General features: G+C 45.4%; 1 protein-coding gene across 7 annotated transcripts in view; it reads right to left on the bottom strand.

Annotated features, from left to right (window-relative positions):
* Positions 1-2,847: 2,847 nt before the first annotated feature.
* The window catches only part of UBE2F (ubiquitin conjugating enzyme E2 F (putative)), a 39,885-nt gene continuing 21,837 nt past the window's right edge, over positions 2,848-20,895 (bottom strand). For 5 of the 7 annotated variants that reach the window (XM_084779512.1, XM_084779510.1, XM_084779511.1 and 2 more), the window contains 6 exons: positions 12,150-12,217; positions 11,174-11,244; positions 9,386-9,443; positions 8,140-8,172; positions 5,743-5,805; positions 3,480-4,206 (listed from right to left, as the gene is read on the bottom strand). In XM_084779512.1, coding sequence (XP_084635638.1) covers positions 3,850-4,206; positions 5,743-5,805; positions 8,140-8,172; positions 9,386-9,443; positions 11,174-11,244; positions 12,150-12,217 — 650 coding nt within the window. In that variant the 3' untranslated portion in view covers positions 3,480-3,849. Of the gene's footprint in view, positions 3,408-3,479; positions 4,207-5,742; positions 5,806-8,139; positions 8,173-9,385; positions 9,444-11,173; positions 11,245-12,149; positions 12,218-20,895 lie in introns of those variants that run through there. The other 2 variants (XR_014778789.1, XM_084779514.1) reach the window with 2 other exon arrangements.

Genomic DNA, 20,895 nt, shown 5'->3' with positions numbered 1-20,895 from the left:
CCCTCCCTGGAGGCCGCAAAAGTGAACTGCATGTTTTTAACACTGCTGTGGAGCTGATGCGGCCAGTCTAAGAGATGCCTCTGTTCTCACTGAGGTCTGTGGAATCCTCAGAACCGCCAAAACCTTTGCCTCTCCCTTTTTCTTCTGCCTGGTACTTTCTTTTATTTACTTATTTTTTGGGACAGGGTCTCTCTGTGTAGCCTTGGCTGTCCTGGATTCACTTTGTAGACCAGGCTGGCCTCGAACTCAAGAGTCTTCCTGCCTCTGCTTCCCGAGTGCTGGGGTTAAAGCCGTGAGCCTGGCTAGAAACCCCTTTTGATTATGTGTATGTGTAGGATGCGTGAGTACCTGTGTCCACGGATTTCAGAGAAGGGCTTTGCATCCCCTGAAGCTGGAGTTACAGACGTTTGTGAGCCTGCAGCACCCACAGGGCAGGGTCTGCTGAGGCTAATGGTCTTAATAAGCTAAAAACCTAGGACACTTTTTGGAAAAATTACTGGCTCAGGAAATTTGAGAATGAGATCAAATGAGTCCAAAGCTGAGATCTGAGGTGATTCAGTTCTTTATGCCACTCAACATGTCCAAACAGACTCTTAGTAAAGGCTTTCACTGTTACTCTCCAACTGTAGTTCTTTCAGTAAGCACAGGCAGTATGGCCTCCTGCACCAGCCCTGTGCTGTTTGTGCCTGATACAGGTCCTCCAAAGAGGGATCACAGGCTCTAGTTTCCAAATTCTTCTTTGGCAAAACTATCCCCAACAGTGTTACCATACGCTAGCATTTTACTGAGCACGTCTCAGCTCACAAATAGAGGGACTGCAGTGTTCTGAATCTTAGATGGCGTGTTTATAATTAAATGACGGTGAAGACCACCTGGGGACAGGCAATGGAGACTGTGGCTGCTGGCTTATAGACTTTCGTTTTAAAAATTCTTATTAATGTGTGAGCACGTGTCATGACACATGTGAAGGTCAGAGGACAGCTCTGTGAGGTCAGTTCTCTTTCCACTTTCACATGGCTTGGGTGTGTGTGTGTCAGATCACCAGGCTTGTATACAAGCACCTTTGCCACTGCACTGTCTTGCCAACCCATTATTGATTATTTTTACCAAAAAGAAAACTCTGGGACTGGAGAGATGGCTTAGTGGTTAGGAGCACTGGCTGGTTCTTCCAGACGTCCTGAGTTCAATACCCAGCACCCACATTTATCTATAATGGGATCCAATTCCCTTTTCTGACATGCAGGAGTACAAACAAAACAATCCTGATGTCCACAGAAATCTGAGTGACTTTTAAGGTCTAATAAGATCAACTAAAAGTTAACCAGAACATAACCTCTAAGAGATTTCACAGGGAGGAAAATCAAATAATGGGTGGCTTGAGGTTGCTGAGAGCTTTCACTGCTCTACACTTACAGAACTGGGTGGGGCCGGGGTAGCACAGTGGTGTTCCCTGGGAAGAAGTGCCACAGAGCTTCTCCACAGTGCTGACTGCTGTTGCAAGTGTGAGCCTTGCTGACTGTTCAGTGGAAACTACAGGGTGTCTATAGGGTTCTCGGGGCTTGAACAGGACAAAAAACGGGGGTCACCCACAACTGAAGACCCTATCCCTGGAATTTGCCTGCAAGCTTCCTATACAGTCGGTAAAAACCCAAAATGAGCTGGGTGTTATGGCACCTGTCATCCTGGCACTCAGGAGACAAAAGCAGAAGGCCAGCTTGGACCATACAACAACAAAAAGAAAACAGCAAACAAATGGCGAGAGCAGGGCTGGAAGAGGCACAGCAGTGTACACTCCTAGACTTGGACTCCACCTAATGGTACCCCTGCCTCAGCTCCTTAGAAAGATCGCAAATGCAACCTGCTAGGGTAGGTGCTTAAGGGACAATCAGAGATGTGACCCTCCTTCTGAGAGGCCCACCCCACAAGAGTTTTCCTCTCAGAGCGCTAGACAACACACAACTTACACCAAAGTCTGAGCAGCCGCCTCCAGAGCAGAGCCAGGACCCAGGAGGCAGAGGCTAATAGCCAGCAGTGTCCAAGCTGCCCAAGAGCTCCTCTGCCCCAGGCCAGACCACTCTTCCCAGTTTCCCAGAGTGCTGGCCCAGCCTCTCCATAAGCTTGGGGATCACACTTCCTTGGCAGGTTGGTAATTACCAGTTTGGTTGGGGTCATAAGGACTAGTTAGAATGTTGTTTTGGCCAGATTGGGGAAGGGGGCACTTAAGAAGCTGGCAGTCTGGAGGTCAGGCAAGCACCACTGTTCAACGTGAGAGGTGAGGCTAGGGGGCGTGTCTGCGGGTTGGAGAGAGTGACTTCCATGTGATGGAAATGTCACATCACAAATTATCTGACCTCTAATAAAATGCTACTGTGTAGTACCCTGAGGTTAGCGCCTTTCTCACAGTCTGAGGCAGGCTGATAGGCACTAGTGTCATTTCCACTGAAGCAGTCTTGTAAGGAAGCCCTACCTTGATGCTAGCACTGCCAGGCAGACACCATGGTCAGCTGCTGGCACCAAAGTGCCAATAGGTGTATGGTATCATAGTGACTGGCTGCTGAGTGCCCAGGGACACCAACACTGGCAGAGGGCTAAGTCACAGCATTCTCCCAGGCTATTAGAGGAGAATGCTGGGGCTCTTGGGCAGGTCCTAGACCACCAGTCACTGTTGGACCCCATCCTTCCTGCTCTGTTCACCTAGGTATGTGGCCTGCCAGTAGAGGCCACCCTCATGGCTAACTAACACAATTCCTGATGCCAAGTGGGATGCAAGACTGACCTTGTGAATCACACTAAACCAAGGATAACAGGTAGGAAGACTGGCAGTTAAGTGTGAATGCTAGGCAGGCAGTGAGTAAAACCAGACATGCATTTATTTTGCATTAGATTTCACTGGTTCAAATGTCTAAAACTAGAATATTCCACTGGTCTGTCCAGGGCTGATCCTGAAGTGTGCTACCCTGACTGAGCATGGCATATACTGCTGCTGCTGCTGTTGGGCCTGCCAAGGACTATGAGGCTCCCCCACTAACTAGGACTTGAATCCAGTGGCAAGTTGGAAGACAGTCACAGTGCAGTCTTGGCAGTATCAGGGACTGAGCTGATTCCCCAGGCAGGACAGCAAAGAGAAACTGTTAAGGAGCCCCTGGCTCATGCTGTGACCATGGCAAAATCACCCACCACCCTGGCTCAGGAAGCCCCAGCCTGCTGTGTCTGGGTAGCCTCCCCTGCCTTTGGTTTTGATCATCCAGGTGTAGGTTCTAAAGTTCAAGGCATCCTTGCCACATGTAGACCTGAAGGAAGTTGGTGTCTAGGAGCAAGATTCCTGCTGCATCTGGAGTTATGTGTCTAGAATGGTCTCTTTGTATTTCTCTTCAACAGTTGCTTGACCCAGTATCTTTGTGTTTGCTCTATACAATGAATACAAAGTAAATGAGAATAGAAAAAAAATAATTAAAGCATTAAATTGTACAAATTACAAATCTGTTCCAAAATATACTTACATTAAATAAAATACGCATTTCAGTAAGATCTACAGTGAATGACTATGCATTCTGGGAAGCTTCACATCTAGGCAGGGCCAACATTCGTGGAAGAAGCTAAGAGAATGTGCATCCAATCACAGTTAATAGCGGGTTTCTTATTGCCAATCTGCCAGTCACACCAAACATGTCATTACATCACTTGTGCAGGACACCAATTGTTGGGGGAAGGGAAGCAAGCGCTATCCTCAGTGGTGAGTTCATTATGACTGCGGAGGAGTCCCAGCAGACAGCCTAGACAGGAGTCTCAGTGACCGTGTTAAGGGAAGCAGGCAACCCCTTCGATGCCCAGACACACTTTCTTGCTGTATTATGCTGTTCGCCACCTATACTGCGCAGTCAGGAAGGTCTTCTTCAGGGCAGCATGGCTGTAGCACTGGAACAATCCCAAGGGGCTGACAGGGAGTATGAGGACGGGGAGGAGGGCTACCTCGAGCTGTTTCACATCAGAGACAACTGTGACAAAGTCCTCAGACCTGTGATCGCTCCTCTTATCATCTGGCATAGCGTTTGATGTATTCATCCACTTTGTCCCGAAAATCCTCCTGTCGATGGAGTGGATACAACAAAGAGTGAGAGCAAAATGACACTTGAGGAACACAGCAAATGTGGGGAAGCTTGGCTTCCTGTCACCACTGTTCCACCTCTCCACGACTCCAGTGCAAACCTGTGCACAAGACAGTGCAAGGTGTGGTGAGGAAGGGCACAGAACAGGCCTGTGCAAAGGTTCACACACTGGCCATTCCCTCAGACAAGGTGGTTGGGGAGGGCTATGCAGAAACCTCAGAAGGTCTTCCAGATCACTCCCATTTTCCAGAGCTGGTCAACACTGTGAGCTCACCAGGAATCACCACAAAGGGTTAGAATGTGGAATGGAGAATCCATCTAACCCACACCCATCCTCAACTCAGGCCAGAAGATTTCTAGTCCACCTTGGCCACCTGTGTTGCGTTCATTTTAGGGTGAATCCAGGCTAGGCCCTCAGGAGGCCTCCTACTGCAGTTCCTGTTGCTTCTAACCCCCTTTCACTGGGTAAACAGAAATGAGCCTCTTAGACACTTACTAAGGCTCAACAATTTGAGCCACCTCAGCCCAGGTCACGCTGGAAGTTTTTCTACACTCCTGCTCAGGACACATGAGACTGTTTCTGGTCTTCTATAGGAGTCTCTTATGTAAAGTCGTTCCGGGTGTCTTTCCATCCCTTGTCTTCCCTGAGGTTCTGATACACCATCCATGGACCCACTTGCCACTTAGCCATAGCCCCACAGTGCAGCCACAGGCGCAGTGATGTCAACTCTCTCAGCTTGCTACATTTACACTGGGTCCCAGGGCTTAGGTATTTGATTTATAGGCTTTCCCCCAGAAGCACCTCAAACCCATCTGAAGAAGGCAAGACAGAAACAGTGTTTGATGTACAAAACAAAGCTTTATCCCCTGCTGTGTGCAAATAACTGCCACAGGGCCAGGCCCTCAGCAGGCACATTAGAAAAAAAAATTTTTTTAATTCCAAACACTCTTCTATATGAGAGTGGCTCAAAAATAAGAGAGAACTATTCAGAGGTGCAAAGCAAGCACACTGCAACACTTGATATGCCAAGAAATGTCCCAGGCAGTGTGTAGTGCCCTGTTGACCCCAAAGATAAACAGCTAGCCCACTGTCCAGATTAAGGATGCACAGTATCTTTGATCCAGTGATTTGGCTGTAGGATTAAATCAAATACCAGTACTTAAGGATGTAATTGTGTTTACTGACTTGCTGCTTACAGTAGGAAAATATCCTGTAGGGGAAAAACTTGAATGATCAAAGGAATGAGCATATGAACTGATGGGGGGGGAAGACAAAATGTACACAACCTCAGCAAAGGGTGTGGAAAGAGGCAGGTGGCCCGATGTTACCCGTTTCCCTGATCCATATCTGAACCACAGTGGTGGGGTTTTGCTGGTTTGTTCTGCAATGCTTGGCAAGTGCTCTACCGCAAAGCTATACCTCCCAGCCCTCCCTTATTGCTAATGAGGTAATGAAATTTTACTATGGTTTTACTTGCAATAAAAACCACTTTCATTATGAGCAAACCACACATTTACTGTCACATCATATGTAAGTAGCTTTAAATGGCTGCTCAGAACCCACCACTTAAGTTCTCACTTTTCCAGTCAAGAGACTCCTATCTTCTACCTAGAAGCAGCCCGTCTGTCAGCTCACCTTGTCTCGCAAATGATGTTCTGCAGCTTCAATATTCAGTGGATCATCAAAATTCAAAAGATCCTTAAAAAGAGAGCAACTCATGATGATGTGGGGAGAATCTGCTTTCCTGCAGTATCAAGTCTTCCTTTTACAAAAAGTCTCAGGGCATCTGTCACTAGCAGAGCAACTCAGAGAGTTCCAAGCTTCTAAGTCCCTCACTGCAAAGTGCTGAGCATGGGTGGTTTTCAAAATGGTGGCTGAAGTTGAGTAAAAGTCAAGGGTGTGTCTACACATGACTATCCCCACTCTGGGGAACTGAAGATGATAGCAATCACACTAATTTGATGCTATCTGGTAACTGGTGAATGACAACCATTTAAAAAGACTTACTTTATTTTATGTGTATGGGTGTCTTGCCTGCATGCACACAGGTGTACTACTATGTGTGTGTGCTTGTGGATTCCCTGGAGCTGGAGTTAAGGAAGTTGTGAGCTACTGTGTGGATGCTAGAAATAGAACCTGGGTCCTCTAGAAAAGCAGCCAGTGCTTTTAACCACTGAGTTGTCGTCTCTCAGGCCTTGAGCCACCATTACTTTTGGGGGGAGGTGTGTGTGTGTTGAGATAGGGTGTCACTGTGTAGCCCTGACTGTCCTGAAACTTGTTCTATAGACCAGGCTGGCCTCAAACTCACAGAGATTCACCTGCCTCTGCCTTGTTAAGTGCTGGGATTAAAGGCGTGCACTACCACTGTCCAGCTTAAACCACCATTCTTACAACGAAGCTCTTCAAATAGAAATGTCTTTGTGTGTAAGCACACATTAGCAGGTTCTTACATGTGAGGGTACATGTGGGGAAATAGGCGTGTTTGGAGGCCAGAAGTCAATCTCAGGTACTACTTCCTTAGGAGCCTTCTACCTTGCTTTTTTAACAGGGTTTCTCACTGGGACCTGGAACTCACTAGTTAGGCCAAGCTGGCTGACTAGCAAGCTCCAGGATCCTTCTGTCTCCGGGGCTGAAATTATAAGCATAAACCTATGCCCAGCCATTTACATCAGTTCTTGGAACTGAACTCAGGCCCCTCATGCTTGTACATCACGCATTTTACTGATTCAGCTACCTCTCCAGCTCCACTGCTTTCTTGCAGTAAGTTAAAAAATATTTATTATCATGTATGTAACAGTGTATGCATGCCCACAAGTTTTAGAAAGTGGTGGTTCTGGAGATTTAACTTAGATTATCAGCAGGTTAGGACCTTTACCTGCTAAGCTATCTCACTGGCTCTTCGTTTCTTTTCCTTTTGGAGACAAGAGTCTCTCTCTATAGCTCCGGCTAGCCTGGAACTCACTATATACATCCAGTTGGCCTTAAACTCAGAGATACATCTGTTTCCATATCTCAAGTCTTAGGACTAAGGCCACACACCAGCTCCATTTCCTTCTTAAAGCATTAGTTTCTCTCTAATATCTGCTGTATCTCTTCAGTGTACACATACTTTCTCTTATGATCTTGCCTGAATGTTTTCTCCCCACCCCCCTCCTGACTTTCCTTTAAAGATCTTTAACTTTTACTTAAAAGTGCGAAAGAACAATTCGGGGATAGTTCTGCTCCCTAAACTCAGGGGAGCACACTCCTTCCACCTCTCCATGTATACCCAGGCTTAGGTCAGAGGCCACAGCTGACCTGCCCAGTCCTCTTGAAAAGTCAGCCCAGATAGGCCTAGAGTGAGATCTGGCTTGATTCCTAGAACCCACAAGGTAGCGCACAACCACCTGTAACCTCAGTCCCATGGGATTCAACACCCTCTTCTGGCCTCTGTGAACATCAGCCACACATGCTGTTGCACAGACTCAGATACAGGCAAAACATCCATATACATAAAGATAAATCAATCTATTTAAAAAACAGTGGAGCCCAACTGCTGGGAAGATTTAAATAGGCTCAGCCTCAGGGGATATAAATACTTTATCTCACAGAAGAAGGCAAGGCCCACATCAAAATGGCTGAGCACACCAGTAAGACCATCTGCATGGTAAAGACCAGGTAGTATCTTGACAGGAGTCAGGGAGAACCTGAAATGCCTGCAAATGCTGGCTTCTCTGGAGGCGCGTGCTCCCTGGGAACACAACACTGGGCAGGGCCTCACAGGTTAGTAGAAGTTGTACTACTTTTGTTTTGCTAAACATTAACAACAAGCATGTTGTGCCCCAGATGACAGGAGGAGCAGCAGATATGCTCTAGAAGGCAGAAAACCTCCAAATGTCTCTGAGGTCCCCTAGGTTTGTGCATCAGTACAGCATCTGGCCCTAAAGAATAGGAAAGAGGCTAGCTTCCAAGTCGCCCATGCTCTTCTGGGGTTGTGTTTCAAACCCAGCAGCCAAAAACTCAAGACAGGGGGGTGGTTAGTAATATACTTACAGTAAATAAAGAGTTTAATCCCCAAACAACATCCTGAAAAAAAGAAATGTCTTTTAAACATGTAACCAAGAAATATACATCATAGACTATCAAAATATGCATTGTAGTGCACTTCCAAGTCTAACCTCTAACCAACTTTGTAACTGTCTTCCCTACTTGAACAGATGCAGGGACCATGAGCCATGGGCCTACCTACACATGCACACTCTACCTCCTCCTGTCACAGATTGGACTTGTGAAATTTGTCTAACAAAGCCTGCTGCTTTGTAACATGACTGCCTTTTGGGGTTCACAGCTAAATTACTCCTTGACACCTTAACCATCTCTCCTTACTTTAAGAATTAAGGGAGATTCACACTTCTAAGATGACGACTTCCCACTACAATAGCACTGAAAACCATTGTTCATCTGCACTCAGAGATCTCACCCTCAGATGGGAGCCATGAAGCTCAGAAATGCCTTCTCTACATGATTCTTCAATTCCAAAGTCCTGTGATTTTCAGGGACATCCCTGCTTTCTCCCTCCTATCTTGTCACATCTGACCTTCTGGTGTGAGCTGCCTAGTGACTAGAGCTGGAGGTGAAGAAAAGCATTAAGCCTGAAGGAGAGGGCTAGGCATCTGAGCCCCGAGCAGTACAGACTACAGAGGAACTGGCAGCCATGCCAGAGACTTGCAGGAGGAGCAGGTGTCGTGATTGGAGGACTGGACAAAACAACCTTCTGTGTAATGGGACAGCCTGGCAGAGCTAAATCCTGAGGACAGGACACAGGGAAAGACTGGACAGAAGGCTGGGTGGTTCATGTGTCAGAGACCACAGTTTGGGAGGGACAGGGCACAACCGCATTAAGTCTGCATATTCTGACACTGGATCAGGGTCAATTTTTTTCTTGAACTCTTCTCCCTTGTGGTGCCTATTCAATAATAATCTACCCATCACTTTATAGTCCTTCTGACTCAGGAAGTAACTACACACTTTGCAGCTCTTGCAGGCACTTAGAAAGGCTCAAGAGCTCCCTGTGAATGAACAAGACTGCGAGGCTTTCTCTTGTGGTTCTGAAACCGACAAGCTCGTTCTGGAATGATATGGTGCTGAGCAACAAGGACGCTCATCCAGTTAGAACTGGCTAAGCAATACTTGGTGGAGCAGACCCAGAAGGTGTGTGGCTGGGACAGGAGGGAGCAAGAGTGTACTTCTTACAGGAAGCTGGTAGCCTGAGGTCTACAGGAGGAGTGCTGACTCTCACCTTCAGTGTTCTAGTGGGAGCCCAGCCAGTGCCATCAATTGAATGTTCTCTTAGTAAACTGAAAGAGAAACACACATTAGTGAGGAGCTGCAGCTATACTGAGAGTCTCTATCCACAACAAAGGAATGCAGCGCTTTTATAAAACTATCTCTTCTCGGCTGCTCAGTCTTCTTCCTCCTGAGGACGGTCTTCACCTCCAAAGTTATATGTAGGTTACAATGTCTGTTATTTTGTCTATTAACTGTGTAGACTATTAATTCTTCACATGGAGTTCCTAAGCAAAGGTAAAACTTTTTTTTTTTTTTTTTTTGAGACAGGGACTTAGTCCTAGCTCATTTGGAACTTGCTACATACTGCAAGCTAGCTCAAAACTTGTGCCAATTCTCCTGTCTCTGCCACTTGAGTGAGTGATTGTATTATAGGCATGTATTACCATACCCATCAGAAAAGTATTATTAAAACAATATACACACAAAAAGTTGTCTAATAGCCAGGAAACAGGAAACAGAGACAGCAACAAAACTATAGAAGAAATGGTTGAAGATTGGGGCCTATAATTTATGTGTCAGGCATAATCCAAAACATAAGTCCTCCAATAGCGAGACCTATTTTACCTGTAAAAGAAGGATACATTTGCCCAAAGTGTGTGAGCCTGTACCCTCCGATGCTGAGGTTGGTCTGTTTTCCCTCTCACACGCCCTAATGCCCCTCATGGTGTTCCTGCATGTGTCCTGGTTGCCAGTGTGGCTGGGCACCACACAGGCTGATGAGTGGTGTTCTCCTGTGGCCTCAACTCCTTTGTCTAGTGTCAGGGCCCATCAGCCGTCCAGGGATCCTCTCTTTTGATTCTGTGTTTATGGTTTGTTGTGTGTTGTTATGGTGTGTTTGCTTTTTGTTGTTTGTTTTTGTTATTCGTTTTGAGACAGGGTCTCACTATGAAGCCATGGCTGGCCTGGAACTCAGAGATCCACTTGCCCACTAAGTGCTGAGATTAAAAGCATGCACCACCATGCCTGACAGTATTTTAAGGCTTTTGCATGGGTTGATGGCACTGATTGCATTTATCAGACAAAAAAAAAAAAAAAAAAAAAAGGACCAGAGAGAAGCATCCATATACAGCTCATCTTCCTTACATAGTGGTTAATGCTAACTGAGGAAAATGGAGAAACAGGCCTAAGAAGAGCCTCAGGTCCCAACATATTACACTGAACACGAGAAGCCTGTTTCCCAGGGTAGCTGAACATGAGAACAGTGCCTTCACAGCTTGTCCAAGTCCTACTAACAGAGAGGCTCTCGATCAAAAACAGTTCATATAGCCCAGACAGCCATCATTAACATCCTTGTACTATAGGAGCCAAACAGAGAAAAGGCTCAAATGCTCTGTCTGCTATGAAAAAAGCTCCCCATTATCCTTGGAGCTTTTCCTTGGAGAGCCGTCACCTTTCACGGAGACTTGAAATTGCTAGACCTTGACCTTGTGCTCCCGTGAAAGCAGAACCATTATGGAAAGTGTCTTCAGTGCAGGTGGCTGATGTCACTCAAGTGCGACTCTTGCCATTTTTCTCCTGGGTTTTATTTACCCCACTACCATCCACCCTGTGTTAGTCGTAAATTGGGGCTGTGGCTGCTCACTGAAGGAGGTGGAAACAGAGATCATCACACGCACAGTGAGGACTAGCAAGGCCCTGGCAAGAGTGGGCAGTACAGAATGTACAAGCAGCTGCTTCAGTCTGGCCCAGGCACTTCTCAAGAGGTTCACACATGTACAGAAAGGAGGAAGAGACTCACCTTAGACATATTTCCCCTGTTTCTGTGATGTTGGGGTGCCATATTTTTGTCAAGCATTTCACTTTGGGAGGCTGGGGGGGGAGGGGGAGGGGGAGGGAGAGAGAGAGAGAGAAAGTGAATGTCACTCACAAATCTCCCCAATGTGTGGCCTTTTTACGCGCGCGCGCGCGCACACACACACACACACACACACACACACACACGCACGCGCGCGCGCACGCACACGATCTCTCAGTCTCAAATTCTAACCCGAAGCCCAAATTGCTATGCCCAAGTCACAAAGTCACAGATCCACAGCTGACCATCTTCTCAAAAAAATCATCTTCTCAGCCAGATGTGTTTGCAGATACTAGTGCTAAATACAGTTTCCTAGACCAGGTTTAGTCTACTTTATTCTTTAATTTATTTTCATTTGTACGTGTACATGAATGCTTGTGCACATTTGTGTGCAGATACGGTGTTAGGTTCCTGAGAGGCAGAGTTACTGGTATCTGTGCTTACACTCCACACAGCCCATGCCACCGATGCCCCAGCTCTGCACCAAACAGCATGGCTCTTGGCCTCCGCTATGCTCCCTGTAAATCCGTCTGTCTAGCTACTTACTTATCTGTTGATCTATCCTCAAAATCAAAAGCCATGTGGCAGCCTCTAATATAACTAGTGTGTAAAAAGCTCTTTACGAGACTAACACATAGCTATAGAGTATTATTTACCTGAAATTATAAAATTAATGGCTTCTGGAGTTTTGGCCTTATGCCATGAATAAAATCAGTTAAAAGACATTTACAGGGAATATACAGGCAGAACATCGGCACAATGAGTACCTGTGAGTTTCTGTACTAAAACTCTCAACTGCTGCTAATGTCACAAAAGAAACACAATGAGCTTCTGTAGAAGCATGCTCCTAGGGCAGTGTCCCCATGTCTCCACGCCTTGCCTTGGAGTGTGGGGTGAAGTTTAGGTACAAGCTACTCACCACCATGTTGTAGGCATCAGGGACTTCAGTTTCAAACTGAAATTTTCCACCCTGGTAGTAACCTTCATCTATTAAAAACACAAAACAAAACAAAAAAATCTTTAAATTAAAAAAAAAAGGAAACAAAAGCAAACACGAATTAGGATATGGCAAACACAGACTAAAGAGGTTAAAACTAGGACCAGAGTTCCCAGGTTCCTTCAGCAAAGCTGGCACTGCAGAGCCATGTTCTGTCAACACTGCCACCATCACCACCTGCTCCAGGGCAAAGGTCCCCTCCGAGAAAAAGGGGCAGGGATCTTCAGGATGGCACTACAGCTGGCGTGCCTCTCTTAAACATCTCCTGCCTTGTGTGAGTTACTCTTTACAGGCCAGCTGCCAGCTTCCCTACAAGGATACCATTTCTGTGGGAAAGCTGATGAGCTCTGATTGCTGTTTTCCCAGCACCTGTGTCACTCAGCACATGCTTACTCAGCACCCTGCTAGATGGCTCAAGGAACTGGAGAGTTATACCCACTGCCTCAGTGAGTGCTTGGCTAAGCTTCCAGGAAAGCACATGCCCTTAGGAAATGGGCGTTGGCGAGAACCCAGGAGGATGTGCAGGCTTCTTCAGGTCTGCAAGCACCACAGCAGGGTCCCTCTTGTCTAATTGGAGCCAACCCAGCTTCAACAAGGAGCTGCAGGGGCTGCGGCCAGCAGAGGGCGCTGCAGTCCCAGGCTCACTGTGACATGACTAGCACTGTCTTCATCTTTGAGCTACAACACTAAGACCAACTGCTTCGACTTTTTACGTGAATTAGACACACAAAGCAAGTTATCTGCAAATACTTCATTGATAAAAGTAGGATTTTTTAAGAACCTTGAGGCTGTAGGCCAGTAAAATGCTCAGCAAACAAAGGTGCTCACTACCAAACCTGAGGACCTGAGTTCAAATTCCAGGACCCACATGGGGGACAGAACCAACTTCTACACCACAGCAATCAACTATGGCATTTGTACACACAAAATAAATAAGAAAGGAACTTTGAGGCTGTGCCACATTAACCAACAGTTAATACTGTCATTACAGGATCTTAACGTTCATAGTCTGATAATCTCATAAGAGACTAACACTTTTTGTGCTTCATTTCAGTCCTTGCTAGTAAGGCTGAAACAGCTCAGGTTTCTGGTTATTTCCACTTCTTTCCTAAGAACTGGTGCCCAGCTCTTGTTAGCAAGTATCTTTATGTTACAGATGAAAAAGGCTCCTAGATTTACCTTTGCCTTTGTAACATTTTAATTAATGTTATGCTTGTTGGGGGGGGCAGTGCATATGGAGCCCCCAGAGCTGGAGTTATAGTCCGTATGAGCTGGTGTGGATGCTGTGAACCTCTGGAAGAACAAGAACTCTGGATCACTGAGCTGTCACTTTACAACACTTTTGCCATTTGGGGGGGTGGGGTTAGGGGTGGGACCTAGAGACATGGTCTCCTCCCTGAGCAGCCATGGCTGCCCTGGAACTTACTCTGTATGTAGCCCATGCTTGGCCTCAAACTCAGCTACATTTCCATTTCTAAAAAGCCAGTTCTACTTTACAGATGCTGTATGTGGTATAGTAGTTTAAGGTCTTTCACAACCAAGATTGCGTGAATGTCTTAGTAAAAAAGTTCACTCATTTCACAGAACACGGTGTTTGTTTTCTTCCCTCACAATTGGCTACTTAATTTTCCTCTGTTTGATACATTAATCTCCATGTCAGTTCAACCAAGTTGAGAACAGCCTAGGAGATATCACAGCTTGGGAGTATTTGTGAGGCCTTTTCCAGAAACCAACCATGAGGACTCTGACCATGGAGCTGTATGTTTAGTTCAGGGTTTGAATAGAAAACTGGTTGGGGTGACTGTGAAGTGTGACCTGGATGAAGCAACACTGTGTGAGGCCCTATGGGCCACATCTTGCTGGTTCCTTCCTATGCTGTTTTTGTTTTGTTTTGTTTTGTTTTGTTTTGGTTGGTTGGTGGGTTGGTTTTTCGAGACAGGGTTTCTCTGTGTAGCTTTGGTTGTCCTGGACTCACTTTGTAGACCAGGCTGGCCTCGAACTCACAGCGATCCACTTGCCTCTGCCTCCTGAGTGCTGGGATTAAAGGTGTGCACCACCACGCCCAACTTCCTATGCTGTTTTTATTTCTGTTTGCCACACCCTCCCTACATAATGGACTGTCATCCCTAAAATGGTGAGCAAAAAAACCAAATTATTCTTCTTTTAAGATGTTAAAGTCATTTACCTTTTGTAAATGTATCTGGATTTGTGACACAGTAACAAGTCTTGGGGAAAGATAGTTGTTTTTGTAAGTTGTTTGGTAAATTCAGCTCTAAGTTTAGTGATCTTGTTCCCTTGTAGTTTGACTTCAATCACCATTGTCAGGCTTCTTCACTCTGCAGACCACAGAGCCCACTCTAAATGTCCTTAGGAGTGACTGCGCCCCACACAGGACAGGCTGTGCTGTGGCCACCCCTGCTCCTCACTATACTGCTGCTCTAGCTGGTTTTGTATCTCACTGATTGCAATTACTCTTATTTTGCCGCCCGCTAGTCACAAAGATGCTAGTGTGTCTAATGTGCTTCTTACTTCATGTTTCTTCTGCCCAAACTTTTCATTTAATAATTGAAATTATGTCCTAAGTGACTATGATCTAAGAATAGACTGCTCTAGTTTTTTTTCCCTCATAGGAAAATAATCTGCTTCTTAGTTAGCACTTCCCTATTTAAAGCTGAGTCAGACCTGACCTACCTCACTTTACTACTGATTTGCATAAGGAGCAGTTTATACAGCACTGAGGCCTCGCTCAGCTCTGGCCCAGGTTTCAGGGTGATGACCGCAGTTGCTGAGCTCCTCTGGCTCCACAGTCACACAGCCCAATGAGAAGGAGGCCTTCTTTCCTCTAGAGTCGACAGGCTGAAGACTACAGTGCATAATATACCGTGGCCCAGCACAGTGTGTGCCAACTCTGTACCACTAGCCACAGTCACTGAAGCTAAAGACATTTTACTTCTTGGCAACTGGGACTGAATCCTGAAATACAGCAAGAGAAAGCTCCTGGCTCCCCTCCCACTGCTACAGCTGGAAGACTTAACCTTCCTTCCACTGGAGCTGTACAGCCTGCTCCCTCTTGCCTTCAAGGAATCACAGATGAGATAGGTGACTCCTGGGAAGAAATTCTCTAAGGGTTCATGGACACTAACTTGCCCTACACCAGAATGACTGCTATGTGCTCTCAAGGCCCAGAAGTCTTAGCAGCTCTACTTTGCTCCTCCCATTTCACAACCATTCCCTATTTTAAGGCACCACACCCACACAAACACATCCACACACAAATACCTCCCACTCCTCCATACACCCACCCACACAGAGCTGGCCACTAGGGCGTTTTACTTCATGGTATGAACAGGCCCAGAGAGCGAAGAGAAGCACCGGGAGACTGTTGAATCTCCCAGTCTCCACAGTGGTTCTTCAAGACAAAAGCGGCAGCGGACATACCATATCACAGTTCCTGCCATGGGTTGAGACATGATCCACAGATGATTAATGTTTCATTTAGGAAGTTTAGTCTTAAACCGGGCGACCTGTAATCCCATCACTCATAAAAGGTATAGGCAGGATCATCAAGTTTGACATCCTTGGCTACATAGTAAGTTATGAGACCAGCCAAGTCACGTAAGACTCTGCCTTAAACAAAACAACACAAACCCAGCACCCCAGAAGCAGAGGCAGGCGTGAGTTCAGGGCCAGCCTGGTCTACAAAGTGAGTCCAAGACAGCCAATCTAACATAGAGAAACCCTGTCTGCTGTGAAAGAATACATTGTTTCTCCTTGCAAGAAGCAAACAATGTGCCAAAAGCAGTCACCAGGGCACCCTCTCAAACCCAGTCCTCACACTATGCTCTCTACCAAGAAAGTCACAACTCCTAAATGACAAAGCTCTCAGGAGACTCTTGGAAATGAAAAGTGAAGGAAGACCTTAGCAGAGAGCAGTGGACTTACTTTGACAGTTAATAGACATGGCAGGCAATTCGGAAAACCTGAAATGAGGCGAATCTGCAGCACCAAGTTTTAGATGAAAGTATAAAGAATGTGGTGGTGAGATTTACTATGAGCCGGGCACAGTGGCGCACACCTATAATCCCAGCATTTGGGAGGCAGAAGTGGGTGGATCTCTGTGAGTTTGAGGACAGCCTGGTCTACAAAGTGAATCTAGGACAGCCAGGGCTACAGAGAAACCTTGTCTCTAAAAACAAGACAAAAGATTCACTATGATGCCAGCAAGAACAAACTAAATGATTAATGGTCAATGCTCTCATCTCTGAGTACCTGAGTAAAACACGACACCCTGCGGAAGAGCAGCAGGTGTGAAAGGAGTCAGCAAAGTTTGATCAGAACTCAGAAACCTTATCAACCTGCTCCAGTGCCTGGCTGCGAAGGCTTCTTCTAATCTGCTTTCAACATAGCCCAGCTATATACTAGATCTAACAATCAATTCCAAGGGCATGAAATACTTGATTTTTAGTTTTAATTTTGAACTTATCTTTTATATTACCTCTCTGATGCTGTGATCAAACACTATGACCAAGGCAATTTATGCAAGATTTGATGTGGGCTTATGGTTCTAGAGATAAAACAAAACAAAAAAAGCTCACCACCATCATAGTGGGGAGCATGGCAGGTAGGAGAGAGAGCAAATGGGAATAGTGGGCGTCTGTGAAACCTACAAGCTCAGCCCACCTGATGTACTTCTTCCAGCAAGGCTGCACTTCCAAGCCTCCCCAAACAGTGCCAAACAACTGGGAATCATGAATTAAAATGACTGAACCTGGACAGGGCATTCTCATTCAAACCACCACATTCCACTCCCTGTCCCATAGTCTCAGGGTCAAAAAACATACTACAAAATGCTTTTGTCCACCTTCAAGAGTCACCAGTCTTTTAGTCTCAAGACTGTTTGAAAGGCAAAGTCTCTTCCGAGACTCAAGGCAGTCTCTTCATTGTAAGCCCTGGTAAAAGCAAAGGCAAATTACGTACTTCCAACATACAATGGCACAGAATATACATTTTCCTTCCAAAAGGAATCTTGCCACAACGAAGAAACACGGGACCAAAGCAAGCCTGAAACCCAGCAGGGCAACCCCAAATCCTCTACATCTGATGTTAGGGGGCTTAAGTGGTTTGCCCTTTGGGCTTTGCTATTTCTTTCTTGGGCTAGTTCTAATCTCTGTGTGCAGCTCACCTCGGCAGACATCCCATGGTTATGGAATCTCCAACATCATGAGGTCTCGAGTGCAACTCAGGCTTGACTTCCACAGCTTCACAATGGCCTCTTAGGGCCTCCACTCAGGGCCTCCCCTGTCACACACCTCGCTTCATGGATCCTTCACAACTCTTTGTAGAACAGGCTGGCCTTTACCTCACAGAGCTCCACCTGCCAGTGCCTCCCAGAGTGCTGGGATGACAGGTGTGCGCCATCGTGCCCGGCTCTGATAATGAGTCTTATCCCTCTGGAACCAATATACTCAAATAACCCCTTCTTCTTACAATCTGCTTTGTTCATGGTGTCTTATCACAGAACTAGAAAGCAGACTGACACCTTTGAAATACAAAGACAAAAGACATAAAACTATAACATGTCAATCAACTTATTTAATGAACAAGCAACTCTCAGTAGTTATAGCTATAAAAATAAATAAGAGAGACGGGTATTACATGCATTAATATTGAACTAACATTCATTCTCAAAAAACAACTGGAATTGGGGGAAATGCCTAGAGATCACTATACATGAAATCTTATCTCATGTTTACTAGCATAAAAATCTGTAATATATTGCTTAAATTGTAAGTTTCCACCAAACACTGCTCTAAGCACTGGGAATATAAGAGACAATGTCTGCCCTTGGGAAGCTTACACTTTGATGGAAAAGAGGACAAGTAAGTTGTACAGTGTAAGGTGTTACAGTAAACTGTATTGGTTCGGCCTAAGAAGCCAGTAACTAACACAGGGAAACTGAAACGCACTTTAAAGCTGCCAGCAGAATCTAAACTGATACAAATCTACTCGTAAACTAACATAAACTACTCTAAACCTTATAACATACATATACCCCAAGCTTTTGCCACTATGATCCTCGGAGACATTTCTCTCCTTCCCAGTTAACCGTCAACCCTCTTCTTTTTCCCTCAACTGTCCAACTTGGTTCCACCCCCTCTATAGGATGTCCCGCCTTCCATTTCCTGTCCTTCTGTCCAGCTTATTAGCTGAACAGCACTTTCTTGACAGTTGTTACATCGACCCAAGACAGCCCTCCACATAAGGCGAACACAGTAAGGGAGAAGCAAGAAAGAAGGGCTGCAATTTAAACAGGATTCTAGGTGAGAGTGAGACTTAAGAGAAGGAGCAGAGGTAGAGAGCACAATGAGGGCTTACAGCTAACCATGGTTATCAAGAAACATAAAATAGGGAAACCACCTATACTACTTAAAGATACATGTGGGACTGAAAACAGAAGGTTGGGTTTTTGTTTTTGTTTTTTTTAATTAAAAAAAAACTTGAATGCCATGTCACTTTAGGACACTTAACATGCATTGTTTACATCACATTTTTACTGCATTAGTTTGTTGTATTCATGGACTTACTTATTTTAGTGTGCTGTGGGTTTAGCATGTGTTAGTGTGCCCACATGCACATGGAGATGTGAACTGGAAGTCAGGTCAACTTGCAGGAGTTTCCTTCCACAAGGTGAACTCCAGGCATTGACCTCAGTTTGTCAGCAGGTACCTTTAGCCAATGAGCGATCTTACTGGCCCACACTGTAATTTTTACTGGTAGTCACTACAATGTCCTCAGGAATGCTGGGCAAACACTCTTATTACTGAGCCACAACTCAGCTCAGAAGCTATTTATAACAATGGTATTAAATGGCCTGAGAATCCTCTAAAGAGAATGTGCTAGGAAGAGGAAAAATCTGCATGAAACAGATGACATACCTGTCCATTAGGTGACACAGTGGCCCACTGAGAACCATCACAAGCAAACTTCAAACCAACAGAGTTCTTAGAAGGAGTAAGAAAAGAGCAGTGAGTGTTTTCCTCAAAGTCAGAAGACACTGCTGGCAGATAGCTCGCACATCTCTAGTACACATAGAAGGGAACACATTGCCATCTGTTTTTAGGGTTATTTGAAAGAAAAGACTCACCAATGAAAAAAATCTGTTCTTAAATTTACCCTGCTCTCACAGTGGTTAACTTCACAGTGAAATTAAAAGCCATCAGAAAGCCAGGCGTGGTGGTGCACGCCTTTAATCCCAGCACTCAGGAGGCAGAGGCAGGTGGATCACTGTGAGTTCAAGGCCAGCCTGGCCTACAAAGTGAGTCTAGGAAGCCAAGGCTACGCAGAGAAATCCTGTCTCAAAAAACAAACAGACAAACAAAAACAAAACAAAAAACCAACTCCCCCCCAAAAAACAAAAAACCCAACCAAACCAACAAACTAAACAAGCAAGTAAACAAACCAACCATTAGAAAGACCAGGGATGGAAGTATGAAAGAGATGCTTAAGTTTCCTGTCTGGAACTGTGACATATCACAGCAAGGCACATACAACATTCTGCACAATCGTACACACTGCACATTAGCAGGACCAACTGACCATTCCAAACAACTTTTGCCTCAATAAAACTCTACAGGTATGTGAAATGGACTGATTCTGACAAAGAACTATCCCAAATCTGACTTAGAAGAAATAAATCAATGCTATTGGCTGTAGCTCCCAAACACATTTCATTCATAAATAAAAACTTTCCTGGAAATGAATTCCCAGGTTGACCACCGGCAAATTAATCCTACCAACTACTTCAGAGAGAAATAACACAAAGCCACTCTGAGGAACACTTCTAACCACGCCCCATATACCCTGTTTCTCTGTGTAGTCTTGGTGCTAAGATTAAAGGCGTGTGCCGTATGTCCAGCTTCTAACTTATTTTAATAGCTCAATGTTATTGATTTTAAAAAAAAAACCCTAAGAAATTATAAGAAAAACAAGACAAAATAGTCTTCCTGATTACTGACACAAAAGTTCCTATGAAAATACTAATGAATGGAACCCAGCAACTGCTCTACAAGAGGTGACTGCAGTCTCATACAGACAACAAAAGTTTCTGTGACAGTGGTCACAGAAGCCTGTAACACCACCTTTTCAGATTTATATCTGTATCAGTATTTTCCCTGCATGTATATATGTGCACTACACTTAAACTTGATCTATAAGGAGGTCAAAAGAGGGTACTGGATCCCCTGCAACTACAGTAAAGGATGGTTGTGCGTTACCATGCAACACTTGGATCTGAACTTAGGTTCTCTGCAACAAGTGATCTAACTAGTAAACCGTCTCTCCAGCCCTCAACACTGTTCAAGGCTACTAGAATAAGGGCTGGAGAGATGGCTCAGCAGGTAAGAGCACTGGGTGCTCTCTCAGAGGACCTGCATTCAGTTCCCAGCAACCACACAGCGGCTCACAGCTGTCTGTAACTTGAAGTCCAGTGGACCCAACACCCTCACACAGACATACATATAGGCCAAACACCAAGTGTACGTAAGAGTAAATAAACAAACTGTTTTTAAGACAGGGTTTCTCTTGTAGCCTTGGCTGTTCTGGACTTACTTTGTAGGCCAGGCTGGCCTCAAACCCACATGGATCCAATGCCTCTGTCTCCCTGAGTGCT

This window comes from Acomys minous, assembly GCF_964271855.1.
Source record: "Acomys minous genome assembly, chromosome: 4".
NCBI classification, from domain to species: Eukaryota; Metazoa; Chordata; class Mammalia; order Rodentia; family Muridae; genus Acomys; species Acomys minous.
This window is presented reverse-complemented; position numbering and strand designations above follow the sequence as displayed.